Source organism: Porites lutea, chromosome 6, assembly GCF_958299795.1.
Source record: "Porites lutea chromosome 6, jaPorLute2.1, whole genome shotgun sequence".
Classification (NCBI taxonomy): Eukaryota; Metazoa; Cnidaria; class Anthozoa; order Scleractinia; family Poritidae; genus Porites; species Porites lutea.
This window is the reverse complement of record NC_133206.1, coordinates 5,563,056-5,585,555: the sequence shown is the minus strand read 5'-3', so window position 1 is coordinate 5,585,555 and position 22,500 is coordinate 5,563,056. Positions and strand designations below refer to the sequence as shown.

At 37.3% G+C, this 22,500-nt stretch overlaps 2 protein-coding genes across 3 annotated transcripts in view; both read left to right on the top strand.

Moving 5' to 3' along the window:
* Window positions 1-7,986, top strand: part of LOC140940945 (polyunsaturated fatty acid 5-lipoxygenase-like) — an 11,375-nt gene extending 3,389 nt beyond the window's left edge. Inside the window, exons 3-8 of the mRNA XM_073389908.1 lie at window positions 341-447; window positions 566-820; window positions 5,389-5,495; window positions 6,069-6,171; window positions 6,786-7,004; window positions 7,589-7,986. Coding sequence (XP_073246009.1) covers window positions 341-447; window positions 566-820; window positions 5,389-5,495; window positions 6,069-6,171; window positions 6,786-7,004; window positions 7,589-7,819 — 1,022 coding nt within the window. The 3' untranslated portion in view covers window positions 7,820-7,986. The remainder of the gene's footprint in view (window positions 1-340; window positions 448-565; window positions 821-5,388; window positions 5,496-6,068; window positions 6,172-6,785; window positions 7,005-7,588) is intronic.
* The window catches only part of LOC140940944 (polyunsaturated fatty acid 5-lipoxygenase-like), a 63,713-nt gene that overhangs the window by 5,881 nt on the left and 35,332 nt on the right, over window positions 1-22,500 (top strand). The window contains exon 1 of one of the 2 annotated variants that reach the window (XM_073389904.1): window positions 20,872-20,956. The exons of the other annotated variant lie outside the window; for it this stretch is intronic. Coding sequence (XP_073246005.1) covers window positions 20,907-20,956 — 50 coding nt within the window. The 5' untranslated portion in view covers window positions 20,872-20,906. Of the gene's footprint in view, window positions 1-20,871; window positions 20,957-22,500 lie in introns of those variants that run through there. 2 annotated transcript variants of the gene reach the window in all.

Sequence of the window (22,500 nt, the reverse complement as noted above, 5' to 3'; positions counted from 1 at the left end):
TGTTTTCTCTCATAATTTATTATTGAAGTGCAATGGACGGTCATTCCAAACGTGAAGTGTTAGAAATATTTAATATGAATTCGAAAATTTTTTTTCTTAAACCGGCCGCCAATTGGTCAATAGTTTACGATTTTCATCAAAATGGTCACGTGACATATCACTTGACTCATTAACGCAATGTTTATACTTTAAAATGTTAAGGACGATGCGTTCCGTGTTTATGTGTGCCAAATTTTGATTCAGCGTTATCATCTATGCCAAAGTTACAGCCAATAATTCATTTTCCACAAGTAAACACCTTGGTCCCAGGCCTTAAACTACTTGAGACTGTTTTCTTCAGATTCAGCGGTGTACACTCCTGAAGATGGCGGCAACTGGTTGCTGGCTAAGCTCAATGTCCAAATCACAGATGTCGGCTACGCAGCAATCGTGGAGCACCTCGCAAAGGTGATGATATTAATATTAAAGTGTTGTACATATTTCATATATGTCTTTTCTTAAGACTCTTCTAATAATGATAATCATAATGATAAACGCTATCTTTCTTGAAATTTTTCTTTTCAAGACTCACTATCTGATGGAGCCATTTTGTGTTATACTAAAACGGACCTTTTCATCCCAGCATCCTCTGCATCAAATACTCAAGTTTCATTGCAGGGAAATAACTGTCCCAAACACATTTGCAACTCCAACGCTTGTAAACGAGGCAGGGTTTACGGATTTGCTCTTTGCGTATGGCAATACCGGCACCATAAGGCTTCTGAAAGACTGTCATAAAGTAGCCACGTGGGAGGTGACAAATTTGAAAGAAGAAGTAAAGGTTTGTTGTCATGCTATCTTACTTTCTTTGGTCATCACAAAGAGCTGTGACACGAATCTAGCCAAATTCAGACAGTGGAAGCTTTAAAGAAGCTGTGTCACGAAATTCAGCCAAATTAGGTAATTACAAAATTCCCCTTTAAATTAAGAGAAACATAAAAATAACCGCTTAAAACATTAAAGGAAGGTTAAAATAACACAACAGATACAACAGATGCCACGGATGGGCAAAACTGAAGAAGACTGAAACGGACTGAAATTAGAGTTTTTGAAAACTGTCCAGCCTAACATGTTTTCAAAGTTGATCTCTGCTGACTGTATGCAACTTCAAAAAAAATGCTCAGGAGACATATTGGTTTGTCTCGAATCTCTGATTTTGTCATTTTCATGAAATTTCTTTGCTTACTTTAAGTTTCATAGCGATGAAGAGCGAGGAATTAGCAAAATTAAACAAAATGAACTGGACTGCTGTGACAAACACAAAAAGAGAAAAAAATAAGGAAGGGATTACAATCGAGATTTGACAAAACTAGTTTTCCTCACTCTACACAGTAATTATTAAGGAGTTGTAATAACTCCTCTAGTGGGGTTAATCTAACTCCTTACAGTGGAGTTATTTTTGGAGCAGTTATTTTAACTCCAAAAAGGAGTTTAAAGAACTCTTTTTCAGGATTAAAAATGACTCCAGATATTGAGGAGTTAAAATAACCCCCCAAAAGGAGTTTTCCTGTATCTAAAATTTTTACTCCACTTTCAGAGTTAAATTAACTCCAAAAAAGAGTAACAACAACCGATGCAAGGAGTAAAAATAACCCTGGGGGAGCTGGCATCGAGGTCTGGAACCGAGTTTACATGATCGCCCCAGTTAAGAAATTTGGCCGGGTGAGACTGAATACCATTTTCCTTCAAAACAAATGTCAACAAATATGGCGGAGAATGCAGACATGGAGGGACGATGAGTTTTTGCTCGGTTTTGAGTTTTGCCGCGTCCAAACATCAAGAAAAGGTTTTCAAGAACATTTTTAAAGGAATTTTTGGACATCAGGAGGCGTGATGTATGAACAGTTCATGGGTGACTAAACTTTTCGTGATTCGGCATCTCGGCAAGTTCAGTTATTTATAAGCTTCGTGAATTTTCGAGCAACCAGCCTAGTCTCCATCTCTTATATTTTTCCGCCAACAGTGGTATTAAGAACTCTCTTCCTTATCCTAAACATATGTTACGAGCGCACTATATTAGTACGAGTCTTGGAACAGTCATATGGGAATTTTCATTAAACCAATTTTCTACTTCGCTGGTCGTAAGTTTGTTTGTAAACCGGGAGCCACAACAAATATATATGGGCGAAAATACAGAATACAGGGCCAATTTAGTAAAACCCAGAGTAAATTCTCCAGTCACTTTGCTTCACATATACTGGGTCTGTCAGTAAAAGCTTTTTTTACAATGTAATATCAGAAGGCTGGGAGGGTTTTACTGAACCTTCAAAACCTTCACCGGAATATCGTTGGAGTGATAATCAATAAATTTCTAACAGCAGTACTGTATTTAGTAGTTTTGTATTAGATAGTGACTTCGGTTTCAAGTATTTCCTTGAAATTGTTTGCACAAAAATTACCCTGTAGTTCTGAATTTTACTTGAAATGATTATAATGGCTTAGTGTGGGGACAAGATGCTTACCCAGTTGCTAATACGAGTGAATACATCAGAGAGGGGTATGCATTGAGAAAGTCCCTCAAAGGACTGAAGTACAAGAAACAGAAAAAAAGAAAATTGAATGTTTTGCAAAGTTTATAAAGAGAATCAGAAGGAGCTTGAAAAATGTACAACTTCTTACAACTTCAGTTGATTGTGTAAGTTATGAATTTGATTTACAACAAAAACAAACAAGGTAAAATTGATTTTTTATCAACCATCAAAAGAGGTTATTGCCCCTTAAGCCCAATCCTCTGAGCAGTTCTTTCTGATACTACCCTTGGCTTATTTGGCCTAGGTGGGTGTGTGCTGCTGATTTAGGGCGGTGACCATTTCACCCTTTAGAGTTTTGAACAGGGTGTCTGTTTGGGCCGTGAAGGTTGATGAAGAGCAGTCTATGGTTACATTTTTGGTACCACCATTTTTTTCCCTGAGTTTTTTCCATGTTTCTAAGTTTAAAAGCTAACTTAATTCTGTATGCTAAATGAAATGAATCAGAATTATAAAATAAGGGCTCTTGGCTTAAAAAGGGTAGGGAAATAAACAATGTGTCCCACCATGCCACCCATACTCTCTTTCAGTGCAAGCCCAGGGAGGTGATCTCACATTTTAATACCATTTTTACCACTTGTTGCAACAGCAAAGTCAGTGAATGTTTATGGTCTCTGCAAAAGGTTTTTGCCTACCTCAACACAAGTTTCCTACTGTTATTCAGTTGACTACAAATAAATATATTATCTTAATAATATGATTTTACATTTTTTTCCAAGGCATCCTATGGTGTTTTTCATATCCAGTTGAGAGGATTTGAGAGGATTTGATTTCATTAACAACATTTATATACAGACACAAACTAACCTGGCAGGATGATGTCCAAGGGTGTAAAAAATTACATGCACCTGTATTGCAAAAACTGATCACAGTGGCCAAAGGAAAGGCAAAAACAGAAATGTCACCATTTTCCTGACTATATAAATGCCCTTTGAAGCATATTTAGCCAGATGTGGTCCTTGTCAAAACATGCAACGTTGAACATTTATTTTCTGAACCTAGCTAATCCCGTCTTTTGTAAACCATAATCTTGTTCCAAGGGGTAGTGTAGTTTTTGGAATTTATAATTTTTTCCCTCTTTGTTTGCAGCAAAACACACTTGAATGAGAACTCAAACTGAAGGCAGTGTAATAACTGCTGTCATGAAAAGAGAATACCAAACACAAAAAATAATTTAACCCTTTTATTAATTTATTTGCCTCAGATTCATTTGTTAGAAACTACGGTAAAGTTTAAATTATTCACACGAAGAACGAAACTTTAACATATCAACATGTGCAAAATCAAGAGAGAATGATCTTTTGGCAAAATTTATTTAGCTGCTGGTACATAAAGAAATACATAAACTACGAGATTTGACCATGCCACTCAATCATCCAACGCAACTCTGCCAGGATAAGTTCACAATCAAGGATGTAAAATTAAGAATCTCAATCATCATTTCTTCTCGTCTTAAAAGCGTGGTAAAACCGTAAACAACTCTGACAACTCTTCTATTCGACCACAGCCACTGCACCTTTTTTTAATATCGCGAAGAATAAATTTTGGGCCTTTCACTTGAAAATATGAACTCTTCTACATACGTGTTGTAGGGCTGGCCCTTCTTTTAGTCTTGTGGGTCTTCTAAATAGAAACACATAGTCAAAAGGTCGGACATCGAGGAACATATCAGCTGAACATGTTCACCAGCCTCGTTCTTCGTTCTTAGCGAAGTAAACCGCATGTAATGACACACGCAAGACCAGAAGAAAGGAAAACGTAAGTTCCACATTACCGCGGAAAAAAAAAATTGGTTACAGCGACGTCGAAAGAAAGCAATGACCAAGAGGATTAAAATTATATAATAGATTAAATATTATATAAAAGCCAATTCACTTCACACTGTCGAATCGCCGCGAAGATGAGCTTCTTGTTGTTTTTTACCAGCCCGTTTCGCGCATGCTCGCTACAGTTCTCGAATGATTGACAGATTTCTTAACTGGGGCGATCATGTAAAGCCGAAAAGAGGCAACATCAAAGGCCGTTGCCAGCCCCCCCTGAATAACCCCTTTTTCGGAGTTATTTTAACTCCAGACTGGGAGTAAAAAGAAATCTTTTTCAGGAGTAAAAATGACCCCAAATTTGGAGTAACCCCCAAAAAGGGGTTATCCTGTACCTAAAAGTTTTACTCCATTTTTGGGGTCATAATAACTCCCTAAACATTACGGTGTACCAATTTTTCATCTCTGTTGTTTATAAGTGTAAGTAAATATTTATATGCTTGGGAGACAAATTTGTTCGTCAGGAAGGTGTGACTTGTGAGTAAGGGGCAGTAATAGGGGAGACTAAATTAGACTGCTGTGAAAAAGCTCCTTTAGATGATAACATTAATCCATGCAGTTATATCAGCTATTTCTAACATCTCTTGACACCTAAATCAGAGCTTGATACTTGCCTCAGAAGTACCAAAACTTCAACTTTTTTATGACATCTTTTTGTCATAACGTGCTTAATGACTAAAACGTGGACTAGGCTAATTGATGCCGATTAGATTAAGGTCCATGGCCTAAAACTATTGCGAAACATTAAATTCATGTCGTGACTCGATCTGAATTTAGATGAAACTGTGCATAGCTTATGGATATGAATGGTTCGCTGATTCAGTCAGCGACATGAAACTTCAACCCCTGGCCTCAAAAAAGGAACGCTACCTTTTTATTTGTAAGAACTTCCGTCCTTGAAGGATTTAGTCTTTACCATAAACTTGCTCTCTGCCCGCAGTTTTGATTACGTTTTGTCTTGACCTTTTTATGTGTGTGGAATTAATACACTTTATTAATAGAAACGTGGACTAGATGACAGGAGACTTATTCCATACTTTCCTTACCGTGATGATGGCGAGGAGATTTTAGGAGTAATCGATGACGTGGTGGAGAAATACGTCTCTTTGTAAGTATTTTCATCAGGCAAAGTTACCGGTCAGGAGCTAGAGTTGATAATATAATATTTTTTTGTACCTTGGCATATTAACGCGTAAGTTGAATTTTTTTTAATCATCCATACAAAATATTTCTAAGTTCGTAATAAAATCCTCACTTTTTCATAGACTTTCTTCAAAAACATTACAAATCTACAATTATTGAATTCGGCTTCGTGTCATCTGAAGAATTATAAGGATCGAGTAGGGTGTCGGCCTCGGAGGATATATGCACCCTCCGCGATCTTCATAATTCTTGATATGATACGAAGCCGAATTCAATAATTGTTTTATTATTCATTCAAAATAATTCCTAGTCTAAAAACAAGCTAAAACATGCTTACCTACATTCATGTTACGTTCATCTCGATAGTGCATGTTTATCGGGAAGTTTAGGAGATCAAGGGCTGTTCAGGTTCTTCGATACTATTGACATGAAAGAGTACGAAACTTTGAATACAATTTTTGTCAAGGATTCATTAGTTTGAGGAAGTTGTTGCATTATCAATAATAGCTTCATAATGACATAGCCAAATTTCTTTCAGATATTATAAAGACGATAAAGCTGTCCAGGAAGACAAGGAACTCGAGGCTTTCCTCAATGAATTATCTCTCAACGGAACTGGAGAGAATGGCGGAATTGGAAGAGTAAGTATCAGTATACCAATGATATTTGTACCTCCAGTATAATTACGTCACTAACCGGTAACGTGACTTTTAGAAAATCAGACAACATTAGGCGCAATGAAAATCAAGGGTGCTAGCAGTCCATCCAAAATGATAGCAGTCCCTCCAAATTCCTTTGTAGATTTAACAGGAAAGACGTACACGTACTTTTTCAGCGGGTGCATTTCATTGAAGATTTATACAACGCAGTTACTCTGGAAGTGTTAAAACTTTCACTACTTCAAATTTACATTTAATCATAATCGCAGTCCGGTCAGACGAAAAGTTTCGATTGCCACGTTTTTTTGGAGACGACCGAGCCTATGAGGAAGATACTAATGGAAGCTAAGCCAAAAGGAATGGTTATATATTTGAGCTTTCCTGGTTAACCCCGTGTTGCTCATCAGGTTTTGTAATTTAGGTGTGTTTTGTCTGTAAACTTTACGGTTTTCGGTGCGGTTGAGTAATAAATAAATAAATAATGAATTTCTTCAAGCCTGGTGACCAAAACGTTTCCGCTAAAGCTGATGTCAAATTGTCCGGTACTTATACATTCTTTGTTTATTGTAAGCTATTTCAACTTAAATAACCGACAGATACAAAAGTTCCCTGCAAGAATTGACTCTAAAGAAGAACTCTGTGATATTGTTACCCGGGTCATCTCGCACCTGAGCCTGCAGCACACCGCACTCAACTACGCGTTCACAGAATATGCCGTGTACATCCCTAATCTGCCAACGAAACTGTACAATGATACCAGAGTTAAAGAGGGTGAATTCTCTGTTTACCGACTCCCAAACAGGGTTACATCTGCGGTAGGCACAACGTTCTTTTCTAAGATTATTAAAACTTCAATTTCGTTGTCCTTTTAACTTTGGGTGGATAGTTATGACTAATAGATCACGAAAATATAAATGCTGAGGTTATGGGTCGACCAAAAAAATAATAACCGCGGTTAAATAACCTTGTAATATTATTCACGATAAGACATAATGTTGACCTTATTGAAATTATTTTGTATCATCTGTGCTACTCTGCGAAAAATAACTTTTGATTCTTAGGTAACATTCTTTTTTACCTGTATTTAAAACTATGGAAACTAAATGACTAAGGACCAACTAGAAAACTTGCAAGTTAAATTAGCCTTAAGGCTCTAACAATGCCTTTGAAATTATCTGTCTCTATTTTTTTGTACTAAAAAATATTGCAAAGTGTTCATTTATTAGTAAATGAACCAGAAGAGCAAATATAGTCTATCCATGTCTATTGAAAAGGTTGTCAGCCTGGAGCTTAATGACTGTTTTTCCCGGTTTATAATTCAATGAATTAAAAAGTTTAATACTATGTTATCATGACAAGTTTTAGCTTACGCGATTTCATTTGGTTTTTAACTTTTCAGATTTGGGCAGGCTTCAGCGGGTTAACAGCTCTCCGCTTTGATTCACTGTTTGACTACGGCAACAATCTTGAGGACAGTAAGGCCGCTAACATTATCAACAATCACTACAGCTACTTGATGCGTGTTGTTCAGCCCAAACTGCAAGAAAGGAACAAGAAACGGAAGGACAAGGATGACCTAACATATCCCTACTTCATTCCAAGATGGATTCCGAACGGAGTTCAGACCTAGTTCATTGGGGTTGCTTTTTTTGTGTCATTTTATGGGAAATGTGTGATAACAAAGGCACGCTTAGATATTGGCACGTTTAGGAGTGCTAATACAAAACGTAAACTAATGTGACTGATATATTTTCTAAAGATCAAGTTTGATTAAGATTAAAACACCAGCACGCACAAGATTTTGTTTTGTTTTTGTTGCGGTTAAAATGTAATTTATCCCTTCACTCAGATACCCTGCTTCTTTTGAAAAACATGTCACGTAGAATTGAAATTTGAAAATGTCACCGCTACATTAATAATTTGTTTTGGAAAAGCGCCTGGTAATGGGGGGAAACGCACTAACCCAAGTCTCCAATACTCTGCTATGTTATAAAATAAGTAAACGAGCACAAAACATAAAAACCATGGATAAGAAAATAAAAATAAAAGTGTGTTATGAACATTGCTGTGAAACCAGGTTAAAGTTAAAAGGTAAAGCGTCCTTAATTTACGTCGGTAGCTGAATCTATAATACTAACAAACCTGAGGTGAGGTATTGTTACGCTCATTTTACCCAGTGTTTACCCTTTCTCTCCATCAGTGCTCCGCTTGCTCCGCCTTACGGGTTTTTTAAGCTACTCAAAACTACTCAAAAATGAGAGAAGTCCAAACAATGATTTCAAGTCACCGCTGGGAGTCGAACTGGGGGCCTCTCGCACAGAAGGCCGTAAACTTGACCAACCGTCCTTTGCCTTAGCTTTGTTAGTAGATGTACTTAACTCCTTCATCGACGCAAATCACAGGTTATGCAGAGAAAGCAACCAGTGACTCATTTTTTTTTTTAACTAGCAGATACCCGTAGCGAAGGATCGATTTTAGAGGACGGGGATGCGGCGCTACGATATGCAAATGTGCCACTCACTCGTCGCTAAGGTGTCGTCATCTCCGTAATTATAACGAGAACGCCGGATGTCAAAACCAAAACAGGAAAAGAAATAGAATATTTGCTTACAAAATAGGAATTTTATGTCTTTTCGCGCCATTTATTTTCAGTTTCAGTTATTCTATTTTAACTACGTGTTACAGCAGGGTAATTGGATAAATTCATTGAATTGTTATTTCCTCTTAGCTAATTAATTTTATTCACACAGCAAACAAATTTTTAAGACGTTGTTTGAGAATCATTCTTTGCTCTATAAATTAGCAAAATATGCATCGAGATTACCTTTTTCGTTTTCTTGCGATTAATTATGTACTAACTGCTTCTCAGGCCTCTTAGGCACATTTAAATGCCTTTCTAGGTTTGCGAAACGTTGCCAAGTGAAAGGTTATGTGTTCAAAAGGTTGATAAATATTCAAGAAATTTGTTTAAACTGTTTTTTTTTTAAGGATTGGTTTACTTTGTCGGGCTTTATATGTGTTCTAAACCTATATGTTGCTCAAAAAATTGCTCAGAAAGGCAAAGTTGGTCGAGGCTGCTAAAACTGCAAAAAGTTGCTCCCAACGCCAAAAGTTGCCAAGCACAATCGGGACAGACCTTAAGGGGCGCTACCTCGTCATGTGACACCCAATCAAAACCCCAGAGGAAAAATCTAGTTGTTCAAGTAATATATCAAACATGAGATGCAGTGTTTCATCACCAGATGAAACACCGAGAAGAGAGTTGAAAATACGACGCGCAGCGGAGTATTTTTGATGAGCTTCGAGGTGTTTCATCTGGTGATGAAACACTGTGTCGAATATTTGATATTTCTTCTCAGACAAAATCATTTTTGAAGGAGAAATTAAGGATGCAAAAATGAGCAGTTTTTCATCGGATATCCAAACACTCATTAAACATTAATTTCCTTTGAATTTTCTTTATGAATTATTAATGAGTTTGAGCAGGCTGGTTAAGATTGAGTATCCTTATATTTAGCACATATTTGCGAGAAACTTTGTAAGGCCAAGTTTCAAGCTATTTTTCTTGATCGACCTTAGCAATTATTGTGGAGAACGAAAAATAAAGCTTTTAATTCCAGTTTGATCAACATTTATATAAAAATTTCCACAAATGTAGGCAACAACCTTTTGGCATTACAGTAAGCAGTTTTCCAGCATTTTACAAGCACAATCGGGGCACTAAATTATTGACTTACTGCTTCGAAAACATAATGTTCAAAATTGACGGATCTTATTAAGGATCGAACGAGGGACGGAATGATTACAGCTTCGACTGTGCGCACATGATTAGATCTTTCAAATAATTGTATAGGCAATTCAGGATATCCTCTCTCGACCATAAGTTTGCCGGAAGCTTAACAAAGTTTGCGAGTACCTAATTGTATTGCCTATTAATCGTTCTGCTTTGCACATAAAAGCATTGGGAAGTTGAACAGTTTTTTTTCAAAATATTTACTTCCCCTTCTAGAAGGAAAGTATTCAAAGAATAACTCGATTTATAACTTCCTCTTCGGAAAAAAACGAAAATGTAGACATCCTTATGTAAAACCCCTTGTTTGTCTGCGATATGTCTTATCGGCTTGAGCAAACGCTTGATTTACACCAAGAAATCATTCAAGAAATTCAATACTTTCGCTCAGTTTTCACAGGAAACTGACGAAAAAAATTGAGTGTTAACTTGAGTCACTGGTTTTACCATCTGCTCATACGTAGAGCGATACTTTTAAAGCAAATTCAAATGGCATCTCCAAGCTGATTTACCACGCATCCAGGCAACCACGCCTTTGCCGTTAAAACACTTAAACAGTATGGTAATCTCACCGCTCCAGTAAAATTTTCGACCGAACTGGTTTAAAATTTGACCTCGATTCTGGCGTTTAAATTTTCTTCAACGGCTAGACGTCTAAATTTTTGGACGGTTAAGTTGGCTCCGCGTGAACGGAAAACGTACGAATTTCAACCGGTTGAAAATTCGTCCGGTGCCACAGACTTTCTTTCGGTTGGAGTCGGGCACGCTCGAAGCTGCAATTACACTTCCAGGCAAAGGATGACCGATTTATTTGAAGAAGAAAATTCTGCGTCTTAGGTATCGCTGCTGTAAAGGGAAGACAACAATTGACGAAAGGAAGTTTCATAAAAATAAGGAGGCCCACTCGAAAATATGAATAAGTCAACCCACTAGTGTTCGAGTTAAGGTTGATTGGATGAACTTGGGCGCAATGGTTTCTGACCAAGAAATAATCACAATAATAATAATTTACCAATCTATATAGCACGTATTTACATATTCTGATCAATTAGCGCTTTACAATCATATATTTAAGAGAAAACGAAAATACATTACCGTGAGAATAAAATAACTAAGTTACAAACTATAAAAATACTTCTTAAAAAGATAGGTTTTAAGTCGAGATTTAAAACTGTTAAGTGATGCCGACGAAGCTCCACTGGTAGGCCATTCCAGAGTTTCGGAGCAGCTGCTGAAATGATCTTGATCCCAATGTTGTAAGCATCTCTCCCTTGGGATGGTCCAGTAAGAGCTTACCAGTAGACCTAAGATTATATAATGAATTCGATTCTTTAAGCAATAGACCACACTTTCTATGGGTTTACCGGCGTGATAACCCACGCGGGATGTTGGGAGAACACGAGCTTTTTCGAGTGTTCTCCAACATCCCAAGTGGGTTATCACGCCGGTAAACCCATAGAAAGTGTGGTCTATTGCTTGTATAAAATAACTTTTAGTAGAATGGAGTCTTTTAGGTAAAAAAAAGAAGCTTTTAGTACCATGATCAAGTCATGTCTTCTCTCTAAAGTCATCATAAACCAATCATGACTCACGATTTAATAGCGCTGAACTTTCTCAAAACTCAGTTCAGTCAAACAACAAACAACAGCACTTCAAAACACGAGTTTTTGCACTCATTACATGATAACTTATGAAAGCTGTTTTACAGGAAAAGTCAACACATATTCATGCGAAGGTGCAATGAAAGAATATGTTCATGGTTTGTTTACTACAGAAGTAGAAATTAATTGAACATCAGACTGTACGCAGCTGTATTTTGTTGAGTCGATCCATAAAAATTTCGTGCTTACAGACGGAACTGGCAGCTATTGTAATGGAGGACTTCAATCACTTTTTACAAGCCGCAGTGGTTTAAGATCTGTTTTCTGGACTTTATTATGATCAAGAAATACTGCGGTAACGACGTGGCTGCATTTGCGAAGTTGTCGCATGTAACTTTATGTGCACGTACAGCGACCGATGGAAATATGTCAGTGGTGAAGTGAAGAAAGGTTTCTTTGCCGTAGCCACATATTGGCGCTAATATTTGTCGATTTGTGAAGTCAGGTGGTTTGAGGTAGGTTATGGCATCGATATCACCGAATAATTTGACAATGTGCAAATGTTGGAAAACACCAGCCCGAAACTCTGACATCTTTCATCATCGTTGGCAGCTTGTTTACAACTTACAGCGGCCGATTTTGTACCATATCTTGATCAGAGATCTCTTTTTGGAACAATTTCTTTCATTAAGGAATTTAATTTTGACATAAAATAAATCAAGAATGCTTAAACTATCCGTTTTGTTGCTGGTTGGCACATGGTTAAATTTTCCTAGAGACTTTCTACACCAGAAATTCACACAGTTGTTGTCTTTCTCTGCGATTTGGCATCGTCGTGAAATGTAAACTGCTTTCCAGCTTTGTAGTTTATAACTTCTAAAGCTATGGCAGTCGCGAATTGTGACGCTCAGTAATAAAACGTGGAAACCAACGTTTTTATTAAGAAGGACTACGGTAAGTAACTTGTTCTGTTTGTTAGCCTTTCTAAAATCGTTGTTTGCAGATCAATAGCGGGTTTTGTTTATGGCTCGTGGTCCGGATGCCTTTTTCTATAGGTTTACCGGTATAATAGACCATAGGTTTTTGACCAATCAGATTACGCGTACTATCTCAGTTATTTTATAAATACTAATAAGATCGCTAAGATAAGTTGGCGCTAGGCCATAAATACATTTGAAAGTCAAAAGTAAAATCTTATAGTCAATACGCAAAGAAACCGGCAGCCAGTGCAGCTCATAAAGCGCTGGTGTAATGTGAGAAAACTTTCCAATGCCAAGAATAAGTTTCGCTGCTGCGTTTTGCAAACGTTGTAATTTAGCGATCTGCGCCTTTGGTAAGCCAAACAATAAACCATTACAATAGTCAAGACGGCTGGTTATAAAAGCATGAACCAAAGTAATTAAAAAATCTCTCGACAGGTATTTCTTAATACGTCTCAAGTTATGTAAATGATAAAATGCCGCATTACAAGCCTTGTTTATATGATCAGTCATGCTTCAGTTGCTGTCAAACCACGATCCAAGGTTTTTAACACATGGGCTTGGACTGATACGATTATTGCCCACAGTAATGGAACACGAATCTAGTTTATCAAGGTGTTGTCGTGTGCCGACCAAGAAAAACTCGGTTTTATCATCACTGATCATCAACCGATCTTGAATCATCTATTTCCTCACCGCGTCAATGCACTTTTCCATAGCTTGTATAGCATCAGCTTGAGCAGTGTTGCCGAGTGGTTTAAGGTGATTCCTTAGTAAAAGAACCTAACATAGACTGTAGATGAAACTTGGTACACTGATGTAACAAGTCAAGAAGATGATAAAAAAGTAATAAAAAGTGGGGGTCACCGTGCTCGTTTTGACGTCACAATGCTGACAAATACGGCTATTTTGGACCCTTTGACAAAAACAGCGCGCAGCCCAAAACTAGACAAAAAGGAGAAATTTTTTCGATGATGCATGTGGTATCCTACAGAATTTGACTTTATTGTATTGTTTATCCACTTATATACCAGAAAAATGCCTTTTAATGCTCCTGTTTTTACTTTACGCTCCAAAGTAGAATTGAATTGGACACGCGCTATTCGACCCGTGATAGCTCAATCCGTACAATTTAGTAAAACTGCCAAAAAACTGAACATAGATTTGTGCCAATTTTTTTCTCATCGAAAGGAAGCACTGTCCTTATTAAAATCATGAAATAAAAAATGGGGGTCACTGTACTCGTTTTTGCGGTAGAGCTGCAGAAAATGCGCACCAAATGGATTTTCTCCAATTTTTGAGAGAGGACAGGGGCGAGTTTCAAAATAGAATGTCTGTGAAAGGGGGAACAAAGTATTAAAAAATCCGTTTTTACAGAATTTACATCGAGATATCACAATTAGAACACAATGTGATGAAGAAAGCGTTAAATGAAAATCAAAGTGAGTAAGCACAAGTTAAACATCCACTATCGAGGTTCTCCTTGAGAAAGTCGAACTTAGCAACACGCGTACTGCTTACGTTATGCACATTCCCAACACATTGAGTCTCACCTCGGCAAGAAACAACCGCAAGCAAAAATTCCAATAGCGTTTCTCTTCAGTCAACTTCATTTTAATACTGTTACTTTATATGCTCTTTTTTACTGCGGCCATCTTGTTGTAAGAGATGCGTAGTGCAGAACCAGGGAATCGCCTTAAAACTCAGATACAACTGCGTATTATCTGCGAAACAGTGATCTTCGGGAAGATAATGTTCCACGATCTTAAACAGCTTGGACGCATATATTATGAATAGCAAAGGCCCTAAACATGAGCCTTGGGCTACCCCGCAGTTCAAGTCAAAAGGACGAGAAAGAACTCCATGTACAGAAATGCGCTGACTTCTATCAGACAAGTACGATCTAAACCAATTCAGAGCAGTCCCACGTATGCCAACCTCATCAGAGGTCCTCTTAAAAAACGTTAATTAACTTATCTGTAATGAAAGACTATTTACTGAGTTGCTTTTAATTCGTATTCATGAAAAATAAATTAGAATGTCTGGGAATTCATTTATTTATTTAAAGACCCGAAGTTGTTGGTCCGGCCGGGGTGTGAACAAGCGGCCTTCCGCTCGGCAGACCGGCGCTTATCCAATTGAGCTTACCACTAACCAGGCGGCGTTGGATTCGTTCTAAAAGCTAATCAACGTTGCCCACAAAATTTGGCCCAGCGGTTAGCTTTTCAGATTACGTAAGAGAATATGTAAGAGAACTGCTAAAGATGGGGCTCAAGTTGCCGAGTACACTTTCATGATGACCCACCGAATATCTGAAAAAATCGAAAAATCCCTGAGTAATAATGATAATAATAGAAGAAGAAGAAGAAGAAGAAGAAGAAGAAGAAGAAGAAGAAGAAGAAGAAGAAGAAGAAGAAGAAGAACAAAACGTTAGCTAAACGATTCATAAGTCAGTACCCAAGTAAAACATTATTAGAGATCGAAGCCAAACAACTCTGCGGCAACGGAACAGCAACGTGAAGAAGGAGCATTAATTATTACACAAAAATAATTGTGTAATATTATTGTGTAAAAATTATCATCATTACACAATGAATTTCCCACTCCCTTTTTGAACCTTAACGTGATCCTCAACAAATAAACCCCAGGAAAGTCTTCCTAGAATTCAGTAAAAATGCTCTGCAAAGACGCTTCAAAAAGCGTAAATTTGTTAATAATTAGTGACATTTTTATTTCCATCACCCTTCGTGTTTTTTGAGTTTTTTTAAACTCCGTTTTTATTTCATTATTTTTTTAGAATCGCGCTTTGTTTAATGTACGTTATGACACGAAATTTTGGCGACACTTTAATTTGATTAGAGCGGTTTTCACTTGACTGTCGAAAGGGATTGGTTTTGGTTTTGGTTTTGGTTTTACTACGCCCTTTGGTTGGCTAGTGTATTTACTTTGGTTTTGGTTTTACGACAGTCAAGTGAAAACCGCTCTAACGCATTAAGCGATTTTTTTTAAAATCGCTAAAATAAAAATGCACCGAAATATATTAAACGTCGCTAAATTTAAATCATCGCAAAATTAAAGTGAGTACAAAATGAAATTCCGCCATCTGGTCAGTTTCATACCCATATGCTATTTGACGGTCGATTATGACGTGGTATTCGTAAAGGCAGCATTGATTGTGTGACAATGTACCTTAGATATGAGTGAGGATAGCATTAAGGTATAATGACATTACAGTTGCAGTTTCGTTTGTTTCGTTCAAAATTAAGTTTCAAAACGTTGTATGATTTGATTTAAATGAAGCTGTTGACGTTTATGACTTCATCACATAACTGTTATATTGTCGTTGTAAAGTTTTGAATACCTTAATTCGCCAAAATTTCAGTTCGTGAAATCGCGAAAATTAGAAAAAAAAATTACGAAAAATCGCTAAATTTAAGTGTCGCCAAATTTTCACGTAATAAGGTAACTCTAAATTTAATTTAAAGCTTGAAATTATAAAAAAAAAAAACGTACAGTCAAATTTTACCTTGATAGAAAAATTAAATTTGAATTATAAAAGAATTATCCTTAGCAAAAAGATCTTTCGGGATTTTAGTTATGGCTATTAAAAATGCTCGACAGAGAGGATAAAACCTTTAATTATTTTGAGAATTATTCAGCTATTGTAAGTATCTAAATAGAACGCTCGAAAGTTGTGAATGATGTAGGCAGAGAGCCTGTTCACCATCTAATTCTAGCGTTTAAAATTTCCAGATATATAAGTTGCAACCAGCCCCTTGTTGTTTAAATCCCCTTCTCCCCACCCTTGGATGAAGTTCATAGGCCAATCAATTAATGGGTTGTTTTCAAAGGCCGCTCAAGTTAATGTTGTGTTATGCAAACGTTCATATATTGGAGTACCTTTCAAAAGTCAACTGATATTAATAATGCAATGTTTTTTGTCTACACTCTTGTTTTGTTGTTGTTGTTGTTGTTGTTGTTGCTGTAGAATTCTTCTTAAGCAAAACTGATCTCATGAGTGAATTTCAACCATTGGATTTCTCGAAAGTATAATTACGATTAAAATTGGAACGGGGCAAACATAAGACACCTAAGCCCTCTACTCTCTGTTGAAAGCAACTCGAGTCAGTTGACGCCTTAGAGAGTATTGCACTAGGCCACCAAGAGTTTAATCAACCTGAAACAAGATTGCAGCTCCAAAGGTCAAATAAACCAAAAAAATGAAATCTTTTCTTTGTCGCTTTACCTTCACCAAACACTAAAAAGAAACATCCTAAATGAGATTTGGGTAAAGATTTTTGTGCCCAATCCTTTATAGAAAGATAAATATCAAAATCCGAGCATTTCCAAAGACTTTACGAAAACGTTTCTGAAATTGCCGCGCGATGGACTGGAGACTACGTGACGTCAATGTTGGTCTTCAGGGCGGAAAAACGTTCTGCGCAAGCTTCAATTTCTACCTATCCCTTATTGCAGGCTCAATGCAGGCTTTTCTGTTTGTTGACTGCGTTTTTTGTGTCGTTCTGTGAGAGTTCTGACTGAGACTGAACGAAATATACGAGGTGCGACCGGGTCAACACTTATTTCCATCCGCCAAACTGACGTTGACAGATTAATGATTCGTACACAAAGTGAGGGTTAGGGTTAGGGTTAGGTTAGGGTTAGGGTTGTTGCTATATATATTCAAATCAAACCATTCATTGTCAGCAAATCCTCGGTGGTGTAGGGGTTAAAGTGGTGCACTGCAGAGCCGATGCTCCGAGATCGAATCCTACTCGTGCAATACTGAAGAGACTTAGACTTTTATGAACAGAAATTTCCAGAGACAGAAACTTCAGGTAAGAAAAGAGAAATGTCTTGTGAGAGCCACCGACAGGAAAATGTCAGTTTGGCGGATGGAAACAAGTGACAACCGTGCAAACGCTTTCTCCTGGTAAAGCCTTTTTATTTGTTTTTGTTTGTGTTGTTGTTATTGTTTTTTAGTCACTTGAAAATTACTTTGGATTCAGAGCAACCAATGTCAGAGTAAAAACTGATCATTCCGTCAGTCTGAAATGGAATAAAACGTTTTGAACATTTCCAAAGAGGTTTGTATTTTTCTGATAAGTGTGCATTCGATTTGTGAGTTGATTTTGTGTCCAGTCCTTCGCCTTCTTTCGCCGGGCTGAATTAAAACCCGCTTTTATTCTGTTATTAGTAGTTACGGTTGCGTTTTTACATGCCCAGATTTATTTACTTTTGCAAAACCGGCTTTATCCTGGTCTTCAGTCAAAGAACCGTAATGCTTACGCATGCGAGTGAACAAACTGGTGCGCTTAAAACTTTCTCGGAACTATAGAGGGCCAGAAGCTTACTCGAGAAGAAAAGACTACTTAGATCATTTTTCTGTTGCTCAAGTAATAATAGCTAGAGTTTTTTCCTTTTTTCATATTTAATTACATAGTTTTGTTTTCTTTCTGTGCGCAAATTTTTGTCCTTTTCACCCGCTGTGAAGTAGCTGAGAACGACAACTGCACCCAGTGACTTCAAACAACTGATTCAGAATCTTAGCCCATAAACAATTGCTGAAGCTGGATTTGCTTGAAGCGAGTAAAACTAACCCTTATGTGCAGTTTTCAATAACTTGGACAAAATGGGATGAGTCGTCGAACCTCCGATGAGCTAAAGTAGTCCAGAAGTCAAAAAATGACAAAACAAAGCTAACAGACCTATAATTGAACGTCTCCTTGTCTTTTCTGGCTTCTTAAAGTGGCATTTTGTGGAGTTCTCCAATCGTAGGTACAAACCACTAAAGAAGAATTCTTGTTATGTTTTAACTTCTGGACTATTTTAGTTAAGGGAGATTCGACGACTCGTCTCATTTTGTCCATGTTATTGACATGCCCTTCGTCTGGGCCGCCTGTGGTCCAAGTCGTTTATCGGCCTTCAGCTCGTAGTTATTCGGCTGATATATCCAGCTGACGGTATTGTATTGTGTTGGGATGGAAATAAGCTTAAATTACCTATTCATTAAGAAAAAGTGACATCATAATACATGTATGCAAAGCTGGGCTTCAGAGACACTCCTGTCGGTCGAAGTCTCAAGCAAAAACGTTAAGCCACTCTCAGTACCAGCAGAAACTCATAAGGGGTTGAAACGTGTAACTCGCATATGTTTGCTTTTTCCGATGCTCGTGATTATTCATTTTCGAAAGTATCATATTTGGCACGAGCAGAAGAGATAACTGACCAATCAAACTTCGTAAACAATGTGACTTAATTTTACTTTACGTTCCCCCGCCCGCTTAAAAAAATGGCTGACTAACGGGGTAAAAACTCCCGAAAGCCGAGAAAGCTTTTAAGGTGATTCCCTAGTAAAAGAACCTAACATAGATTGTAGATGAAACTTGGTACACTGATGTAACAAGTCAAGAAGATGATAAAAAGGTAATAAAAAGTGGGGGTCACGGTGCTCGTTTTGACGTCACAATGCTGACAAATACGGCTATTTTGGACCCTTTGACAAAAACCGCGCGCAGCCCAAAACTAGACAACAAGGAAAGATTTTTTCAATGATGCATGTGGTATCGCACAGAATTTGACTTTAATGTATTGTTTATCCACTTACGTACTAGAAAAATGCCTTTTAATGCCCTTGTTTTTACTTGACGCTCCAAAGTAGAATTTATTTGGACACGCGCTATTCGACACGTGATAGGTCAAACTGCCAGAAAACTGAACATAGATTTGTGCCAATTTTTTTTCTCACCGAAAGGAAGTACTGTTCTTATTAAAATCATGAAATAAAAAATGGGGGTCACCGTACTCGTTTTTGCGGTAGAGCTGCAGAAAGTGCGCACCAAATGCATTTTCCTTGATTTTTGAGAGAGGACTGGGGCGAGTTTCAAATTAGAATGTATGCGAAAGGGGGAAGAAAGTATTATAAAATCCGTTTTTACAGAATTTACATCGAGATATCACATCTAGGGCACAATGTGATAAAGAAAGCGTTTAAATGAAAATCAAAGTGAATAAGCACAAATTAAACATCCACTATCAAGGTTCTCCGTGAGGAAGTCGAACTCAGCAACACGCGTACTGCTCACGGTATGCACATTCCCACCACATTTAGTCTCACCTCGGCAAGAAACAACCGGGAGCAAAAATTCTAATAGCGTTTCTCTTCGGTCAACTTCATTTTAATAATGTTACTTCACATGCTCTTTTTTACGGAGGCCATCTTGTTATGCGCAGTAAGAGATGCGCAGCGCAAAACCAGGGAATCACCTTAAAGGTTGAAACCAGGAATCTTACCGAAATACTGAGCAGGATGTTATTGCCTTGCCACCCGGGCCAAATGTAACCTTGTGAAACCCATTGACGTCCTCGCAACTTCTTGAAGTTGTCACTTCAAAAAACGATGCCTTGTTGACCCTCTGAACAGTAAACTAAAAACTGCAAATAGGCTTTTATAATTCTTATATTACTAGTCTGGAATAAACTGTAAAAAATATTTTCGAGTAAAGTTCATTAGCTTCGTATCGAAAAGTGTCCAAACCCTGAACCTGACTTCTTCGCAAAAAGTGATGCGTGTTATGAATGTGAGAAGCATTTAAGCTTAAATTCAGCTTGGATGTTGTATTCACGATCGTGTGTTGAGCTAGTTTTATGAATGAACAAAGTCAAAACAATAGACAGAGAAGCCGTTTCTTGAAAATTTTTATTCAAAATCCAAAAGGTTAATCCTTTAAAGCAATTCGGAAAACACTATTTGGATCGTGGATACGTTCACGCAAGTGTACGGAGCCCTATAAAAGTGAAATCGACTGAGCACATAGCAAAATTCTACACCAAATCCATCTCAAATCAGGGCACAATTTGATATTTTTCTTTAGCGCAGAAGAGAAAAATTTATAAAACGTCTATGAAACATTTAAAACTACATAAATTCCGTTTCAAAAACGTACTTGTCTTGGCAATAGAGTGCAAAATGTACCTGAAAATTCAGCAAAAACTTCGTGCCTTGGTTGCATTTAACAGACCATGCGCTTGAAATCCTCGAAGGACGATTTCTTGATGAAAAGCTTCCCTTCCTCCACAAAAAGAAAGCTGAGAATTCTTTTGAACTTTCTCTTTCCACTTTTTCTCTTTTAACGGTGTATTTTTAACCTTGAAATGTAGAACTCTTGTCTTAAAACATCTGCATGTTGATAGCGCGGCAGCCATTTTGTTGAAAATGGATATCCGTCACTAAGGTTTCCAAATATGGTGAAAGTGAATATTCACGAGCATTGAAAGCGAGTTACACGTTTCAACCCCTTAAGAGTTTCTGGTACCAGTTAATCAGCAAGTCCTATAGCTTGGACTATGAGTTTGAATCTACAGCTTTTTCTGTTGTTGTTGATAACAACTCTGAGGTATGGCTTCCTTGGTTTTACCCTAAGCATGTTCCTAGATGTTCTCATGATAATTTTTGTTTACAGTAGCCTGCATAACAGGCGCTTTATGAGCCAAGCAAGGCGAACGCGGCATTTTGAGCGAAGCGCGAAACGAGCGCGAAGCGTAAGACGAGGGGAAGAGAAAAATGAAGCGCCTGTTACCAGTCCATTTTTCTGGCTCTTCCGCCCACCTACGCCCACAAGTATTGACTAACTGCGGTGATGTTAAAAAAAAAACAACGAAAAGACGATCTATTACTCGAAAATTGTCACCTTTCTGGCTACCAGAAACACCGACAGCAGCAACAACAAAGACCTTTATGCATGACCATACAAACACATACAGTATTGCAAAACCTTTGTTTAGGAATTAAAATTACAACACAGGACAATTACGTTACTTTGATAATAATTTGTCACGAACATCAAAGACATCAAAACAAGCTGGAATATATTTTATGAATTGTATATTGATAAACTAATTAGAAGAGTTCACCAGTTCATAGAATCAAACCGTTTATAGGTAACTGGGTAATATTTGGAATCAGTCTAAGAGAGTCTTCACTTTGTAGTAAAATTTATTCCTAATCATAGAGTATGTAGGACATTGAAAAAGAAAGTGAACTTCGTCTTCTATTCATTGAATCCACAAAAAGGGCAATGTCTATTATCCTTCGTAGTTTGATTGTATTGTGCCTATTTCTATCATTAGTTTGTGATTGCTTCTTCGTAGTTTTACTAATGAAAAGCCCTTCTCCCAGCTGTTCGTCTTGTTAAGTCTAAGTAACTAGAGGAGGTATGATCGGTTCTAAAAGATCTATAAAATTCAAGTTTTTGAGAATGTTGAAGGGTGTTTTTTGCCAATATGAGATATAGTCCTGTTTCATTGAACTTGTATAGCTTTTTACCATATCTATATCAATAAATCAGGATTAAAGTCAAGAAGCTTAAAGTATTCTGACATATTCATTAAATGAGAGTGGAAGCTATTTTTGCCATTACAGTGTAAGTCGAATGACATTAAAAAAGCTTGTTTGACGAGAGATTCCTCATCTTTAGACTGTATATACAAAATGCATTTGAGAATTTTTTGATTGATTGACCAAGCTCTGTTCTACAAGCTATATTAGAAGCTTTGTTGTTAACCTCCAAATATCGTTTACAAAATTGAAGGTGTGCCTTCTCGAATTTGTGAGCCGTCCCAAGTCTTAAAATCTGGTTTGGCATACACACCCCAAATTTCACTGTTATATTTTAGAATTAATAGGGGAGATCATAGTATCACTGAATATTTTACAGGCTAGAGCTGCTTTTAGTTTGCTAAGATTCGTGTGTCGTCTCAAGCTGAAAAGGACATGAAGAGCTTTCTCATTGAGATATTCACGAGACACTAAAAAATTTCCCGATGAGGACATTCGAGTTCCTAAGTAAGTATACTTTTGTACAACATCTGCAATTATCAATTATTTGACTATCTATGAGAAAGTGAAAATCAGCATTTTTTCTCGCACGGTTCTGAAAAA